This window comes from Leptosomus discolor, chromosome 4, assembly GCF_034619465.1.
Source record: "Leptosomus discolor isolate bLepDis1 chromosome 4, bLepDis1.hap2, whole genome shotgun sequence".
Taxonomy (NCBI): Eukaryota; Metazoa; Chordata; class Aves; order Leptosomiformes; family Leptosomidae; genus Leptosomus; species Leptosomus discolor.
The window spans coordinates 76,645,973-76,662,572 of NC_141394.1; the positions used below are offsets into that span (position 1 = coordinate 76,645,973).

The 16,600-nt window shown below is 52.3% G+C and overlaps 1 protein-coding gene across 1 annotated transcript; it reads left to right on the forward strand.

Moving 5' to 3' along the window:
* Positions 1–262: 262 nt before the first annotated feature.
* Positions 263–16,079, forward strand: ATOH8 (atonal bHLH transcription factor 8). Its single transcript, XM_086464836.1, has 3 exons — positions 263–724; positions 15,210–15,401; positions 15,990–16,079. Exons 1-3 carry the CDS (start codon positions 263–265, stop codon positions 16,077–16,079), a joined length of 744 nt encoding a protein of 247 aa, XP_086320962.1.
* The last annotated feature ends 521 nt before the right edge of the window (positions 16,080–16,600 follow it).

The window sequence follows — 16,600 nt, forward strand, 5'->3', positions numbered from 1 at the left end:
GCGCGGCGGGCCGGCTGCCGGCGGTGGGAGGCAGGCTGCGGGGAGCCCCGGACGGACGGACGGACGGACGGAGAGAGCCGGCCCGCCGGGGCTCCTCTGCCCGCCGCGGCCGAGCGGGCGCAGATGGGCGGCGGCGGGAGCGGGGCGGAGGCGGCAGCAGCAGCAGCAGCGGCGGCGGCGGCGGCGGCGGCAGCAGCGGGAGCGGGAGCGGAGCGGCGGAGGAGCCGCTGCTGCTGAGCGCACCCGCGCAGCGCCCCGCGCCATGCGGAGCACGCCGCTGGCGGAGGGCGAGCCCTGGCCGCGCCTCTGCGCCTCCGAGCTCGGGGGGTTGCGGCGGCTGCGGCGCAAACACGGCTGCAAAAGTTTCCGCGTAGAGCTCAAAGTGCTGAGCGGCAGGCGGACGGCGCTCCGCGCTCCCCCCCCGCCCCCGCCACCCCCCGCCGCCCAGCCGCCGCCACCGCCGCCGCCCGCCTGGGAGCCGCGCAGCGCCGCGCTCGGCGCCGCCACCGCCTTCCCCGCCGCGCCGCCGCCGCCGCCCCCCGCCGCCCGCCCGCCGCCGCCGCCGCCGCCGCCCGCCGCCTCCCCGCGCCCGCGGCCGGGCGAGGCGTCCGGCGTCTCGCCGGAGATCAAAGCCCTGCAGCAGACGCGGCGGCTGTTGGCCAACGCCCGGGAGAGGACCCGCGTCCACACCATCAGCGCCGCCTTCGAGGCGCTGAGGAAGCAGGTACCTGCCGCCGGCCGGGGCACGGCACCGCACCGCCCCGCACTGACCGAGCCCCCGTCCCGGCGGGGAGACCCGGCTCAGCGGGGGGGGGGGCGGTTGGGGAGGGAGGTGGGGGGCGCTGGGCATCGCTGGAGCAAATTCCAGCCGCCGCCAGGGCTGTCCCTTTCGGGGACGCCCGAGGGGTGCTGGGGGGTGCGCGGGGCAAGCGCCCGGTGCGGCGTACGGCTGGGGCCGGGGGAGGTGAGAGGCAGGAGCCTGGAGCGGACGCCTGACAGAAGGGGAAGTCGGTTCAAAATGCCTGGAAGTACCAGCCCTAGAACTATGCTAACACTCAAATAAATAAGGGCTTTTAATTTGCTTGCAGTTAGAAACTTTTGGTTTTCCCCGGGGAGAGAACGGGGCGGGGGGAGGGATGAAACAAAACCGAGAAAGCCCTCCGAGTAAAACCAGGGGGTGGAGAGAGAGGCACTTGGCCAAGCTGCGAGCTGGGGTGATGCTCCTGTACCAAGAACACGTGTATTTGCTAGCTCTCCTGCTGGAGTGGGCTGCCCCAGAGGGACCACTGGGAATTTGCGACAAGCTCCCGTTGACTTTTGTGCAGGGTGCCTGACCCCTCAGGTCCCTTGGGGTTCCTGCAGCCACCTCTGAAACTTTCTGTGTGCCCTCTTTCTGCCAGGGATAGCTGAGAAAAGTTGTGGTCCCTTGCCGGTTAGTTTCCCATCATTTTTACTGTAGTGTGTGCTTGAAGTGTGTACAATGCCGGGCTTTCTTGAGAGGTCTTGAAAATCCTCATGGTTGTCTGTGAAGGATAGCAGATGTGTTCTCACTGGCAGGGTGGAGCTTCTGAAAGGTAAATGAAGTATTGGACAAAATCCCCCCATCACCTCACCAACATGTGGAAGGTGAAGAGAAATCTAGAGAAGCCTCAGGGTTCTTGTATCTTTACCCCGCAAGGATAAATCTGTGCCCTGGCCCCTATACTTGGCGCTGTACTTCTGTGTGTAGGCACCCTGTAACAGCTCACTGATGGACAAAGGTGTGCTGTCACACTGTGCCAGCCCAGCTGTCCTGACTTTTCTGCCTTTCCAGTGAATGCTGATGGGAGTATCCCAGGTGTGTAGGAAGGAGGAGAGGCATAGGGCTTGAAGGGCTGTGAGCTGCAACTGAGTCTGTTTGTGACAGATGCTGAGTGTTGCCTCCCCCAGGATGGTCCTTCCAGCCCGGTGAGAGCAGCACACTGCTTGCAGGGGGGCTCACACACCCAGGCTTTTGGCTACCATCTTTCAGATGCTACTTATCCAAGCCGTTCCCCAAGTGTGCTCGCTTTAGGACTCAACCCTGTTTCCATGCTTAGAGGAGCTCTGTTTGTTCCCATCTCCTGCGTGTTGCCTGCAGCCCTTCTCAGTAACCGCTGTGTGTTGAGTAGCTGCACCCCAAGAGTTAATCTTTCCCTGTCATCTACTTCTGCAAACAGAGTTCGGTAGGAAGGGCAGGCTGAGACTGGGGCTGTATGGCAGGAGAGAATTGCTGATGAGCGTCTGAACTAGAGCATTTTAAATCACTATGTAGTGGTGGGATCCGACAGCTTCTGTTATAATCGTGGTAATCCAGTGTGTGCTGGATGCTGTCCCTCCGGTGCTGAGAGACCGCCCCTTGTAGATGCAAACTCCAGACTTTATATATTTCTTTTCTATAAGCTGCTTCCATATCTTGGTTGTTTGGTGACTGTGTGTAACACGCTTGGAAGTGTCAGTCTAATTCTCCGTGGACAGACATCTACACCACCAAAACCGCAAGGGGAAGTAGCACTGATTTCCCAAATCACTGGCAATCTTGTTCTAGGCTGAGCCTCAAGCAGAAGTCAGGCAAGCAACAAATTAAAGCCGCACTCTTTTGGGAAATGGGCAACTCTTGAAAAGCCTCAGATTCCTGGCCTTGGCCCTGTCTCCATAAATCATTTCAGCCCTGGACTCAGCTGGGAGCCCAAAGAGCCTGGAGAACAAGTTGCTGTCCTCTCTTCCTGTGAAAGCTCGTCTCTAGGGTCAGCACAGGAACATACTGGCAGAGCTGTATTTGCTCTGAAGAGAGAAAGAAATCATTCTCTGGGAAATGTTTGCTGCGAGGTTTTCCTAGCAATTTGCTGAGGGGTGGGCTGGCTGTCCTGACCATCATTGGATGACATTTGGATTCATTTCTTGCTGGGCTGCCAACGGCATGCTTGGTGCCGTACATGACATCAGGTGACAGTCAGCTTCATTGCACATACACACGGCGCCGGCTTGTCGCTCAAATCCTTCACACCGGTGCCGGCAGAAAGGTTTTTGAGGAGCAGTTTGGATCAGAAAAGAGGACGTTGCTTTCCGTTGCATCTTGGTCAGCGGGGCCGGGAAGTGGGAGTACGGAGGGATGCGTTTGTGGAGGTAAATGCAGCAGGGAGGCTTTCTCTTGCCTCGGCTAAGCGCTGTCTTTTCACCTCCCCGAGCATATGAAGGGCCTTTGGCCCCATGCAGGAGGCAATCCCTGTGTGCCATCAACTGCAGACCTTCGTTTACTTCTTGTTCCTCAGTTAGTCCTCCGTTCCCTCCTTGTCATCACATATCAGGCTCTTAAGCAGCTGGGAGGCTTTTTCTGAGGCACTGAAACCGATACCTCCCCACAGACGGGCGGGCGAGGAGCACGAGAGAGTGCCGCGCTTGCACGCAGCCAGCCCCGGCCCCACGCTCCTTTGGGAAGGGGTTGGATGCTGGATGTGGAGCCGCTGGAAGCCGAAGCCCTGCTCAGCCGCTTCGGCCCAGCCCCCACACAGGTGTCGTCCCCTTCCCCACCCTGTTGGGATGCGCTGGGCTGGAGATACCCATCCTCGCTGGCATGCATGAGAGAAAAGTGCTTGCAGGATCAGGCCCACCGCAGCCACGCTGGAGGGAGCCTGTCCGTGCCTGGTGAGGAGGAGGAGGAGGAAGAAAGGGAAGCCATGCCTCTCTGCAGGACACCCTCCCCATCTCGGCAGCCCACCCGAGGGTGAGCGACTGGCATGCAGCGTGCGGGGCAGATGGGCTGACAGCGGCGTCCCTGCGCTCTGCAGCTGTGTACATATGGCACACATGTTTCGGCTTGTGTCGGATAGCTCTCCAGATGGCAGGAAGGGGTGGGTTGGTTTTGTTTTTTCCCCCAGTTCTTGGTGGAGGAAGAGCCGACCACAGTCGTTTCACACAAGGAGAGGCTAATCCAGCCGTGTCCCTGAGCACTTAGCTGTCCCCAGCTTGCCTCCGAGGGCAGGGCCCCCTCAGAAGTGGGAGGTAGAGGGGCAGCTGCTGGCTCCAGGAAGCTGCCTGCTGTCAGGAGAGACGTGTCATTGCCGTTGTTGTTGCCCCTTGGTGTCATGGCCACTGGGAACAAAGATTGATCTCCCTCTCTCTGTAACAAGCTGCTGCCTTTGCCACAGGGCCGTAACACTGAAGTGGGACTGAAGAGGAGGTGCTCCTGAGACACAGCTCCTTCCTCCTAGTCTTGGCACTTGTGATCTTCAGCTCCTCAGTCTGGAAGAGGCTTCCCCTCCCTCTGTCCCCCAAGCATCATTTATCCAAGTGATCCTTCCACTGACAGTGGACTCTTGAGACTGAACAGCATAGTTCCCCATGGAAAACACTCCCCAGCTCCAAAACACTGTGATATGGTGAAGGTACTTCTGCTATACTTTACTCTCCCTCTGCTGCTGCCTTTCTGGGTTTCCCTCCTGGGTGCTGCTCGTCTTCCCATGTCTGGGCAGGTCCTACCTGGAGCACTGGTCTCCTGCCCTTGGATGCCCTGGCACGTGCTGGTTGGTGGGTTCTTGCACTGTCCCAGCTGCTCCAGGACCCTGCATAAGTGACTTGACGGGTTGTCATTCCCATCTTTTTTCTCTCCCTCTCCCTGCCATTGTGGGTGGTCAACGAACCCAAACATCTGTGATGCAGAGAGATGCAGCAGTGAGTTCACAAGAAGGCAAGGTAATCTCCTCATCCATCTGAAGTGCCCTCGTGCTGGTTGATGTTCCCATTCATGAAGCAGCGCAACCATTCAGAGGAGACAAGATGCAACACCACCACTGCACATCTTCAGAGCAACTGCTATCCAGGCCAGGCCACATTTGCCAGCAACGCTGGCTCCTTTTTTTGTCTGCAAATTCCTTTTGGCAGTAAGAGTCTGTTGCTCCAGCACATCCCAAGTATGAAACTGAACCATCTTAACGTTTATTAGAGCATGGACTTAGCCACCAGGTTTGCTCCTGGAGGCCTTGGCCAGGAGGAGATAGTGATTTGCACCGTTAGGCTGCAGCAGGCACCCAAACAAACCAACTCCCACCAGTATATTGCACTCACAAGAGTTGCGATCGAGCTTCTCAGCTGTACTGACAGACCCTAAGGTGGCAGCAAACTCTCCCTTGATGGACGGAGACAACCACAGCAGCCTTCTTGATCTGGAGCCTGCCTAGGCTTGCACATCTGGTTTCTCTCTGGAGCACTGCTGTCCAGCTCCTCCTCAAGAAAGCAACACATCGAGCCACAGCGCGCTAGAGTCTCCGCCGGGAGCAAATGTGTCCACAGACATTTATTTTCCCTTGAAGTATATTGGCGTTTTTCTAAATCTTTTCACCACTGCATTACCAGGGCGCACTCTGCCTTAGCAGCTGACAGCCTCGCTCTCTGCACTCATGTGGGTTCTGGAGATACTTTAGGGTTTTATAGGGCTTTTTAGCTGCTGGAGTGGAGGTTTTTTCCCCCCACTAGCATCCTTTCACTTTTTGCTGCCAGCATGCACGTGGCTGCTGTGGCTTGTTGTTAAATCAGTGCAGAAAAGACCCCACTCGCTCCCGTCGGGAGCATGGTGGGACATCAGGATCAGCAGCCTCAAGGCCATGGGAGGAGGTTGCGTTGCTGTGGGGTGGCATGGGGACAAGCTGTCCGCAGGGGTTTGAAGGGACAAGCCAGGCACTAAATGCAGGCAGGACCTGCGGCTTGAGCAGTGCTTTAGCCACAAGCCGGTGGAGGCTGAGACTATTCCAGGGATGTATCATTACATGCTCATCCTCTTTGTGTGTCATCCCAAAGGCGGCTGTGGTTTGTCACCTCTGCAGGCGGGACACCATATGCAACCAGTGTCACTAGCACGTCCTAACTGTGTGATGGGGAGGCTGAGGGCTTTCCTCCATCACCTGCTGACATCTCCCAGCCCTATTCCCAGTGATTTGTTCGCCCGTGATCCCACCAGCAGGAAAACCTAAGATGCCTTAAAACCCAGCTCCTGAAGACAAACTGTCTGTTGAGCTCCCTGGGGGTGACAGCCGGGTGGAAAGGTTTGGCACTGCTCCATGGTGGCAGTTGGAGAGATGCCGCTGGGCTTCGGGAGAGCTGGAGCATCCTCCACACGTTGCTCACAACGTGCAGTGCTACTGCTGCCCGTCGTCACTGAACAGCACAGCGTTAACCGGAGCGTCTTGGTGGTTTCAGCCAGTCTGGAGTGACGCTTACAGTTATTTAGAGCCCGGTTGGGGCAGAGCGGGGCGGCACTGTGGTTTAACAGCTAAAGAAGATGACAAAATACTGGCCTCAAGCAACACAAGGGGAGACAAAATAAGGGAAAAACCAGACAAAAGGACAAAAATCCTGAAAACAATGACTCTGTGTCACCAAGAATGGGGCTTGTTTGCTCCCTTGGCTGCTGTCTAACTGATTTTTATCCTCTGCTACAAATCCTGCTCCTGTCGGGAGGTATTTGCTCTGCCTGCTGCAGCCACCCCGAGTTAACCTCTGTGTTTTCTTACGGCTCCTACTGAAATCAGAGGAAAGAGTCTGCTCTTCTGTGTCAGGCTTTGAATCCAGCCTCCGCTCCCTGCCTTAATCCGCTCTCAAATTCCTCTCCAGGCTGTGGTCCCTGTGGTGGGAAGGTGGGACGCTTTATGGTACCTTGCAGGAGAGCCCCTTGGGCTCTTTGTTCCTGACCTGCATCTCCTTTGGTCCATGCCACGTGTGTTCACAAAGTGATATATCCCACCCCGGTCCCGGTTTGAACTGTCCCCCACGCCATGCAGAGGTTGTGAGCAGAGCCACGTGTGTGCTGTGGGGGGGTTGTGCTCCTTACAGCTGTCCATGGGCTTGGGGCAGCTCCTGGGTCTAAGCAGCAGTAGCAAGGGAGCGGAAAGCCCTGTGGTGTCCAGCAGTGGCCAGTGACTAAAGAATTACCGAGGCCAGACTGGGGCTGGTGTAATGCCATAAGCTGCAACGGAGCTTGTTCTCCTGTTCCCAAGGTGAATTGCACCTCAGAGATGGGAGATGGTAGCTACTGCAATGTAACCCAACAAAGTGAAACTATAGTTCTTGGAGGAGACACTTTTAGAGGAGATTTTCTGTGCCCAATGGCCCTGGGATTTCTCCTGTGATACCCCAGTAGTCTTCTGCGTAGTTATTGTTTTGGGAGGTGGTTTAAAATGCCTGCAATAAAGTAAGAGCTTTGCTGCTGCCCAGCAGTGTAATATTTTTCATGTGTGATATTGCAGGTGTGCATTACATGCCCTGAGGATGCGCAGGAGGCTTTGAGGGTGCAAAATGCCTGGGGAATAGTGCAGGAGGACTGTCCGAAATGGAGCAGAGACAGGCCTGGGGCAGCGTTAACCAGACTGCCGTTTGGAAGAGATCCCCGGGGTGAACTCACCCAGCACCACACCTAGGTTTTGTTTGGAGGAAGCCAATTCATTCGCTCCAAGGAGTGAACTCATGTTTTTGCAATGTGAGCAATGGGGGAGCCAGGAGCTGGGAGGGAACTGGGAGCTGGGTTGTTTGACAGCATGGACCCACCCGAGAGGCAAAGGCGCCTCGGTCAGGACTACTGCTCCCGCCTGAGCGATGCTGCTTTTGTTCTTGTTGGCATTTTTAAGCTAGGTTTGGTGCTTGGCTGGGTGCTTTGCTGCCTGTGGCGAGGCAGGGATGAGGATTTCTTTCAGGCTACTGGGATTGCATTATTAGCAGGGGGCTGCCTGTTCCCCACTGCTGCAGTCTGGTGTCAGAGACACAAAAGCCTCCCACGCCCATGGTATGAAATAGCTGCCCATTGCTGGCCAGAATAGAGCTCTGTGGAGCATCTGACACCGTGACACCCACAAATGGTAGAGGGAGGTGATTCTCCCCCTCTGCTCTGCTCTGGTGAGACCCCACCTGCAGTGCTGCATCCAGCTCTGGGGGCCCTAATACAAGAAGGACATGGACCTGATGGAGCAGGTCCAGAGGAGGGCAACAAAAATGGTCAGAGGGATGGAACATCTCTCCTGTGAGAAAAGTCTGAGAGTGTTGGGATTGTTCAGCCTGGAGAAAAGAAGGCTCCACGGAGACCTTATTGCAGCCTTTCAGTACTTAAAGAGGGCAAATAAGAAAGGTGGGGGCAAACCTTTTAGCAGGGCCTGTTGCAATAGGACAAGGAATAATGGTTTTAAACTGAAAGAGGGTAGATTCACACTACATATAAGGAAGAAATTTTTTACAATGAGGGTGGTGAGACACTGGCACAGGCTGCCCAGAGAGATGGTAGAAGCCCCATCCCTGGAAACATTCAAGGTCAGGTTGGTCGGGGCTCTGAGCAAGCTGATGTAGTTGGAGATGTCCCTGCTCACTGCAGGGGGGTTGGACTAGATGACCTCTAAAGGTCCTTTCCATCCCAAGCTGTTCTATGATTCTCTGAGGCCCTTCTCCAAAAGCACTGCCCTGAGAACCATGCCATTTATCCACAAAGCTGAATCTGGCCTTGCTGCATTCAAACCCATCCTGTGCTGCCGCAAAGGTCCAGTTCAGTGTCGTGAGCACCAGTGGCATGGAGGAGCCATCGGTGGAAGCTGGCTACTGCTGTGCCGTGGGCAGGAGGAGGGGTATTTGTGGACCAGGACCATGCAGCAGGCTCTGCTGCTGCACGTGGGAGTAATCTTGCAGGCAGCAAAGCTGCAAGTTGCTTGGTGGCTCTGAACCACACAGCATGGTTCTCCTGGGTCCTAAGTTCAGGCACTCCATGGAAGCTGTCTACTTCTGTTGTGCCATTACTGCAATCACCAGATCGACCCACTGATAACCAGCTGCACTGAAGGGGCCTGGCAGGGCTGTGAAAGGACATCCCAGCAACTTTTTCGTTATACGGCTGTATAAATCCTCATCGTCCTACCTGGGATGTTAGGAGGACTCAGGGCACATAGCTGTCAGGAGCAAGGTAGGGAAGCCAAGTCCCTTGCTGGTGAATCTGAACACACCAACTAGCCTATCAAACAATGGATCCTCTAAGAAGTAGGGGGACCCATATGAGTTCACCTCTCCCCACCTGAAACTGGGTGGAAAGAAGAAGGCTGGCTCCAAACCCCTCCCAAACACGCTTCACAATGCAGCACATCTTGAAAACAGACAGTGATCTTTTGGGTAAGGCCTTCAGCTTATTAAGGCTGTTACTCATAGTATTAGAATGGTTTGGGTTGGAAGGGGCCCTTAAAGATCATCTAGTTCCAACCCCCCGCCATGGGCAGGGACACCTTCCACTAGATTGGGTTGCTCAAAGCCCCATCCAACCTGGCTTTGAACACTTCCAGTGATGGGGCATCCATAGCTTCTCTCCTTCTCCTCCCAGTAGCTCTGCAGACACCAACTCTGGAGATACTTTGGGATGGTGAGAGGTTTCTCCTGTACTCAGGACTGATGAGCAAGGAACACCAACAGTCCTGGTGCCCCAACCTGCCACCTTTCCTCTGAGGTGCCTTAACCCTGGGAAATGTCTGACTCACCCCAGGGTGGAAGGAGGGATATAACAAAGCCAGAACTATTAAGCACAGGACATTTATATGAACCTTTTGGAAATACTTTTGGCAGGAGGTACAGCACAAACAATGAGACAGTGCAATTGCACTGTGTGTTCAGATGCAGGGAAGAGGCAGCCAAATGCTCTCCCTGGGGGTGACCCTGATGCGTTTTAACTCCCAGCATAAAAATAAACCAGACAAATTAGCAATCAGGTAAATTCAGCAGCTTATTATGGTGTGTTGTGGAGGAGCTCGCTGTCAGGAGGGCTTAGCTTACGCTGCATCACAAACACAGGCATTTCTCTGCCTTGGAGCCACCCCGTCTTCTCTGCTGTACCCAGGGGGCCCGATTCTGCCACTTGTGACCTTCGTGTTGAGGGGATCTGTGCAAGTCTGTGCCACTAAGTCCTGTTTCTAGCACAGTAATAGAGAGGTCTGGACCCCCAGCACCCAACGCCCTTCTTTCTTCCAGCATTTTCATGCAGCGTAAAAGCAGAGTGGACGTGGCTTTACAGACATTACCTGTACAGGTCCAGAGGGTGTTTGTAGAAATCGTATCTTATTGATAAGGACAGAGCTAGCTGGTCAGAAGGTCAATGGTGTGAACTGGCTTAATGCTCCTAAAGTCTATAAGATGCTCCTGGTTGTCCCCTACAGACCCAACATACCCTGCACCCTTATATGGCAGGGGTGCTTCTTGTACCCTCTCACCCATCTTTTTCTCTAGTTATTTCCCAGCCTCATCCCGCGGTCTCCTTTCCTGTGCCATGAGTGAGAATCAACTCCATAACCATGTCTTGGGTGGATGACAGTGACCCTCCAGAGCCCTGCCTTTCTTGAGAGGGCTGGCTGCAGGCCGAGCACAGCTCCAGTCAAGTGTGCGTCAGACTTCCCACGGACTTCAAAGGGAGCATCTTTGGTCTTCCAAGGGCGCTGCCTCTGAATCGCAGACGTCAAGGATGGAAAAGACCTGTTAGGTCACATCCCATCCTATCTTCCTGCCAAAGAAGGGCTCTTCTGCACAGGAATATGTCTCAAGAGCATTCGTCTTGCGTTGCTTCAGCCCCTGCCAGCCTGAGAATCACCGATAAGACCCATGAGACTCTGCAGAGCCCTACACAGACACAACCAACAAACATCCTCTGGCTGAAGCTCTGGTTCCTGCTGGTCCCAGCCCACTGCTGTGCTGATCTCCCAAAGCCGAGGGTGGTGCCAGTATCCTTCCCTTTCTAGCAGACAGCTGCATTCCTTCAGATCGGTGTGAAATTTCAGTTGCAGTTCCTTCCTAATTCCTGTTAATCATTGCAAATATTGCAGGCAAGATGGTGAGCTGTGCTGCCGCTCAGCAGAAACCAGTGAGGTCAGATAAGGGAAATATTTTCATTAACTGCACGGGAACTTGAGCTCTCCCCTGGTTCCCCCTGGCTCTGAATGGATCTGCTCAGCTCCCGTCTTCACAGCTCCCCCACCAAAGCACTGATGTCTGCTTGGCTCAGGCGTGATGAGTAAGAAGGTGACAGAAGGAAAGGGCTTGGTGCTCACCAGGAGCATGATGGATGCCTGCTCGCATTACCTCCTGCCAAAAATCTGTGTAGTGCAGACCCCATGGGAGCTCAGAGGGTTACACCTGCGTGGCCACACCGGCATCAGCCATTTTTCTTGTTTCTAAGATCTTCGCTCTGGTTTGGGTTGGACTTTGAAGATTTCTTGGCATCCAGGTGTGTCAGTGACACCCTTCACTCCAGCTTGTGCACATCTGTCCCCTCTTCCCTGCTGGCTTTATGTCCAAGAAGGGATAAAACCGAAGTTCACTTTCTCCTCCCGCCCCACCCCTGCCCCCCCCCCCCACACACACACACACACTTGGGGAAGCTTTGAATCTGGATCTGAACTAAGTGGCTCATTCCTCTCTCAATTTCCCATGTTTAATTCAAAAGGAAACATTAAAATGGCAGGAGCTGAGCCAAGACAGGGAGGGTTCCTACAAAACAGTTATTCTAACACTGTTACCATGGCAAAACCTCTTATCTCTTAACGTTGGCGCCCTGCACCCGTCACGGTGGTATCTGAGCTGCTCAAGGTGAACCTCTTCCCATGGACATATGGGGCAGCTCCAGTTTGGACTTTGTTGCAGTGTGTGGGAAAAGTGTTGTGTAATCCCAGTTGAGGGTTTTGTCGACTGTGTTAGCCCTGAGATCTTTCTTGGAATTTGTAGCAAACATGTCCTGCAAAAGTTTGCTTTTTACTTTGTTTCTTTTTTCTTTTTTTTTTTTTTTTTAAATAAAAGCAAAACACAAAAGAAAGAGAGCAAAACAGATGAGGAAAAAAGACATTAGCCTGCCTTCTTGTGTTGTAACTGGACAGCGTCTGTGCATCAGCCTCAAGGATTTCGTGGTCTATTTTCCTTCCACTTGATTTAACTTCCGTCTTGCTCTAATTCTGAAATTATTCCCACATTTCACTGAATCCTTCCATTTTAGTTTCCATCTTGCTTCGGTCTTTCATGCTGCTGTTTGATCTGAGATCTCCACTGTCCTTGTTACATCGGCGTCGAAAGAAACGTGGGTGTTTCTGCTGCCTGAAGCTCTTGCTTCCAAAATAACTCTCAGTTCATCGCATCTGGGGGCCAGGTATTATGGCCTGAGGGCAAGCGCAGTTGGTGGGTGCATAATGCTGGCAAAGAAGTGAAGGCAAGGATTTAGAGAGAGATTTTATCAGACAAAAGAGGGCCTTTGTGCCACCAGACTCCAGCCATTTCCAGCTACCCCTCTGATTCCCTCTGGAGCAATGGGGATAGCACTTAGCTTTGCCTTTTCCTTGACTGCCAGCTTTGCAAAGAGGGCCTTAAAGGGTATATCTTGAATCCTGTGGGACAGCAGGAGGGGCGTGGAAGTGGCTCTGTCCCTTTTGGGTTGGTTTTACCAACAGAGAAGTTTCTGCTCCATGCAACTGCCACTGGAGGTCAATGCAGCAGTGACACCCCAGGGGCGATTGGACTAGATGACCTTTAAAGGTCCCTTCCAACCCAAACTATTCTATGATTCCTTGCCTTCTCAGGGTTATCAGTAGCAGATGGTATGTATTTAAAAAAGGCCCTTTGAAGCTTTTTGGTTGGCTTCTGGAGAGGTTGGATACTGCTGGACACCTCAGCTCTATCATACAAGCCAAATGGCCCGTAGCATCATTAGCATTAAAATCCATGTGCTCATGGATGAGGGTGATCCAGTCGATTGTAGTTGGCTTGAATTTTCGTAAGTATTACGGCAGAGCTCCTACATAGGAGCGTTTGAAGAAACTGAGCAGCTTGGACAGGAGTGTGGATTAATGATTGGTGGAGAGGCAGAGAATGGTGGGCAGGGAGAAAGGGTTCCTGCAGGGAGGGATGTCACGAGTGGACAAACCAGGGTCTGACTCTGAGCTTAGCTCTGCTTTGAGCAGGGAATTGGCTTAGAGACCTTAAAGGTCCCACCACCTGACATGGTGACTGTGTGAACTGCTGCATGTGTTGATAGATGACCTAGTGAGCAGCGTGATAGGAAGCTTGCTGGCAGTACTCCAGCAAAAGACACTGATATTTGCTCAAGGTAGCAAAAGTAAGAACTACAGAGGGACCGTATGACTCTGAGTGACTAGGTAATAATATGGCAGATGGAATAAATACAGTGTAGATAAAGTGATGCATGTGGGAAATCATACCAGATTCCACATATGAAATGACAGACCCTGAGCTGGCCATTATCTCAGAGAAGAGAGACCTCAGGGTTTCTGTAGATGGTTCAGTGGAAGTCTTGGGTCAGTGCCTGGTAATGGTCACAAAGCAAATCAGGAGCTATGAGAAAAGGAATGTTGCACAAAACAGAGAACATAAGTGTCTGTTAGATAAATACACAGAGCACCCACAACATTAACACCATGTTTTGTTCTGATCCTCTCAGCTCCAAAAGGACTAGGAAAGGTTGAGGGTAGAGCAGCAAGGGTCGTCAAAGGTATGGGATGGCTTCCACACAGCTGTCTGCTAAGGGGTTTTGATCTTTTCCTTCTGGAAAAGAGGCTGAAGAGATGATGAAGAACTAAAACCGTGTGTCACTGAGGAGGTGAATAAATATCTGTTGTCCTCTGTTCTAGTACAGGAACTGAGGGACCTCAAGTGAAGACAATAGGATCCAAGTTCAAACCAAGCAAAAGGAGGGCAGTGTTCTATAGACTGGGGAGGAAACTTTGCAAAAGGATATTGTGAGTGCTCAGAATTGACAGGGGTTCCACTTCCCAGACCAAATTCATGGACAAAAAAGAACTGTCATGGATTGCTAAATATGGGGAAGGGACATCTAGCTGAGGTCATGGAGCTGGTGTTAGTTGGAGTCTGGCAGAATACTTGGGGAAATCCTATATATGCCTGAGCTATTCTGCTTCTCCCTTGGCATCTGCATATGGGCGCTGTGGAGTTTGTGGAGCGGGTGAACCCATTTTACCTTACGTAAAGTCCAGGACATCACTCCAGGGATGAACTTGGCTTTGTGTCTCTGTGGAGAAAAGAGAAGCTGAGGTGTGAGCGTGTCAAGCGTTAAAAAATCTCTAACCCTAAGCAGAGTGTGATACCCTAGAGGGATGAGGAGGATGGAGACTGGTACAGAGGCAGATGATAAGAGGGAAATTGAGGCATTCTAGTGGTTGATACAGTATGAAAACTTTGATGGGCAGTCAGGCAACTTGAGTGCCTAGGATGGATTTCAGATCCAGTTTCCCATGGGCAATAGACTCCTGTGCATTAAAGGCAGGATGGCCTTCAGCAATTTTGCAAACTAGCGAACAGGGCCCCAGGCCTATTGAACGCAGAAGAAGATCTCTCGTTAAGCTGGACATGTCGAAGTTGTGCACCTAAAGTTGAGTGCATATGGAGTGTTTTGCCGGGTCGCGACTGAAAAGCCATCAAACCTTCTGCAGCGGTTAACGTGTACAGTTCAGTTATTTAGACACATGCTGTTTAGTTTGAATCGTTTGACTGTTTCACTTTACACTAGAAATCTTCAAGGGTAAAGAAATAAATTGTGTAAGATACGGCCAGGGCTCTGAACCAGACTGTGGTTTGGTCTCTTCTGGGAGGTGAGGTACCGTGATGGGGTGTTCAGCAGGTAGGAAAATTACTGCCTCTGGGCAGTCCTGTTCCTACAACAGCATGATGTTTTTGCACAGGCTGGAAGTCACCGTTGATGCTGTTTGAGCACAAAACCACCAGGTTGTGATACATTTGCTCATACCACCCTTATTGCCTTATTCTGCAAGACCTGTGGTGGCGTTGGAGCTACTTGTGGGGGGTAAGTTACTCAAGATGAGTAACTGAGTGGCATGAAGGTCACAGGTTTCTGAGAAAAAACAGGGGCTCTGAGAATCAAACTGATGGCAGGCAGACGTCCCAGGCCGTATTCTGCCATCTCATTTTAAGCAGAACTGCCCTGCCGAAATCAAGAGGCTTCGTGCTGCTTTCATCCCCATGGAGATCAGCGGGGGAGTTCTTCTTAAAAACCTGTTGGGACCATATGGCCTTTTATCACTAGAGTTCCTATTTATGTTAAAAACTGCTAAGAAAATAACCTACAGTTGTTTTTTCATGCTTGAAGTAAGATATTTTGTTTATCTGGCCTAATTTTTAATTTATTTTTTTTTTTTCCCTGTTACCCTTTCTAGGTTCCCTGCTATTCTTATGGTCAAAAGTTGTCCAAACTGGCCATCTTGAGAATAGCCTGTAACTATATCCTTTCCCTGGCCAGACTAGCAGACCTGGATTACAGCGCTGACCACAGTAACATGAGCTTCTCTGAATGCGTGGAGCAGTGCACTAGGACCTTACAAGCAGAAGGAAGATCTAAAAAAAGGAAGGTATGTTACAGCCTCCCCCCCACCTCACCCCCCCAAATAACGGTAAAAGTTACAAAAGGGGGAAAAAAGTAAAAAAAGAAAAAATCCGAAGTGGTTTCCTTCCTTTCTCAACCTTTTGAAATTTTCCTGTTTTTTTTTATCCCTTGCCTTTCTCTCTCATTTTTCCTCCTCCATCCGTCTGATCTTGTAATAACCACATTCCTCTCTAATCAAAAGCTTTTCTCTCCTCCCCGTCCTCCGTGCCGGGCTCTTCCTCTCGTTAGTCACCCATCGTGTGTTTTAACACGAGCATGATCCTATTAGAGTCATCTTGGGGCTGTTATTTGTTAAACCAAACCAACCTCGAGTTGCCTTTTGGAGCCCATAAAACACGGTCACCCGCCTGTGTTTTCTGTTTTGTTTAATGTAACACTTATCTCCGAGAAAAATCACCCGACAACAAAAAAAAAGTAGCTAATGGAGACGTTGTATGTATAAACACATTAGTAAGATGTATGACCTGAAGGACGTGTGGGTATCTTGAGGAAACAACGTTAAATCTAATTACGCCTTGCATTCCTTTAGGTTACTTAACACTGAACCAATTAGGTGAAATCATCGTCAAGCGGCGGGAGGAGGAAGCGGAGCGTTCTGCCAGTTTTCCTCTCAGAGAGTGACATGGGTGAATTAAAGGAGTGATTGATGTCTTTGTTCGGGCTTTTATGACAAAAAGAGTTTTGTAAACTTGAATTGAACTTCCCCCTGCTTTCTGGGCTCGCTTGTCAGGCGGGATAATAAATCAGCGGGATTTTAATGGATGAATGGGCAGCTAAGCCGGGGAGCAGCCTCCTTCCCCAGTGTCGTTAAGATCTGCCTCCGAGTCAGGCAGGTTTCCTCACTTTTCCTTCTCTTTAGCCCAACAAGTCATCCTGCAGCAATTCAGTTTATAAATAAACACAATAGCACACTCCCTGTCGCTTCCTCTCGCTGTCACGGGCTGTATTTATGCCCCTGGAGCAGCAGTGCCAGGCGGAGATGCGGCACCACTCGCCCACGGCCAACAGCACCGGCTGAAACTGGGAAGGTGCCGGGGGGGAGCTCCTGGGCACGGCCCGAAATTGTGGGTTCATTGTGGTGTCCGTCGTGGCACAGGCCGTGGTGTCCCAGGGACAGTGATGTGATGCCACCAGCCCTAGGGTGAGGTGAGAATTGGGTCTTGG

Coding starts and splice junctions, on each gene's coding strand:
- ATOH8 (XM_086464836.1), top strand. CDS start 263: ATGCGGAGCACGCCGCTGGCGGAGGGCGAGCCCTGGCCGCGCCTCTGC. Junction 725..15,209: donor TCGAGGCGCTGAGGAAGCAG/GTACCTGCCGCC, acceptor TACCCTTTCTAG/GTTCCCTGCTATTCTTATGG. Junction 15,402..15,989: donor GAAGATCTAAAAAAAGGAAG/GTATGTTACAGC, acceptor TGAACCAATTAG/GTGAAATCATCGTCAAGCGG.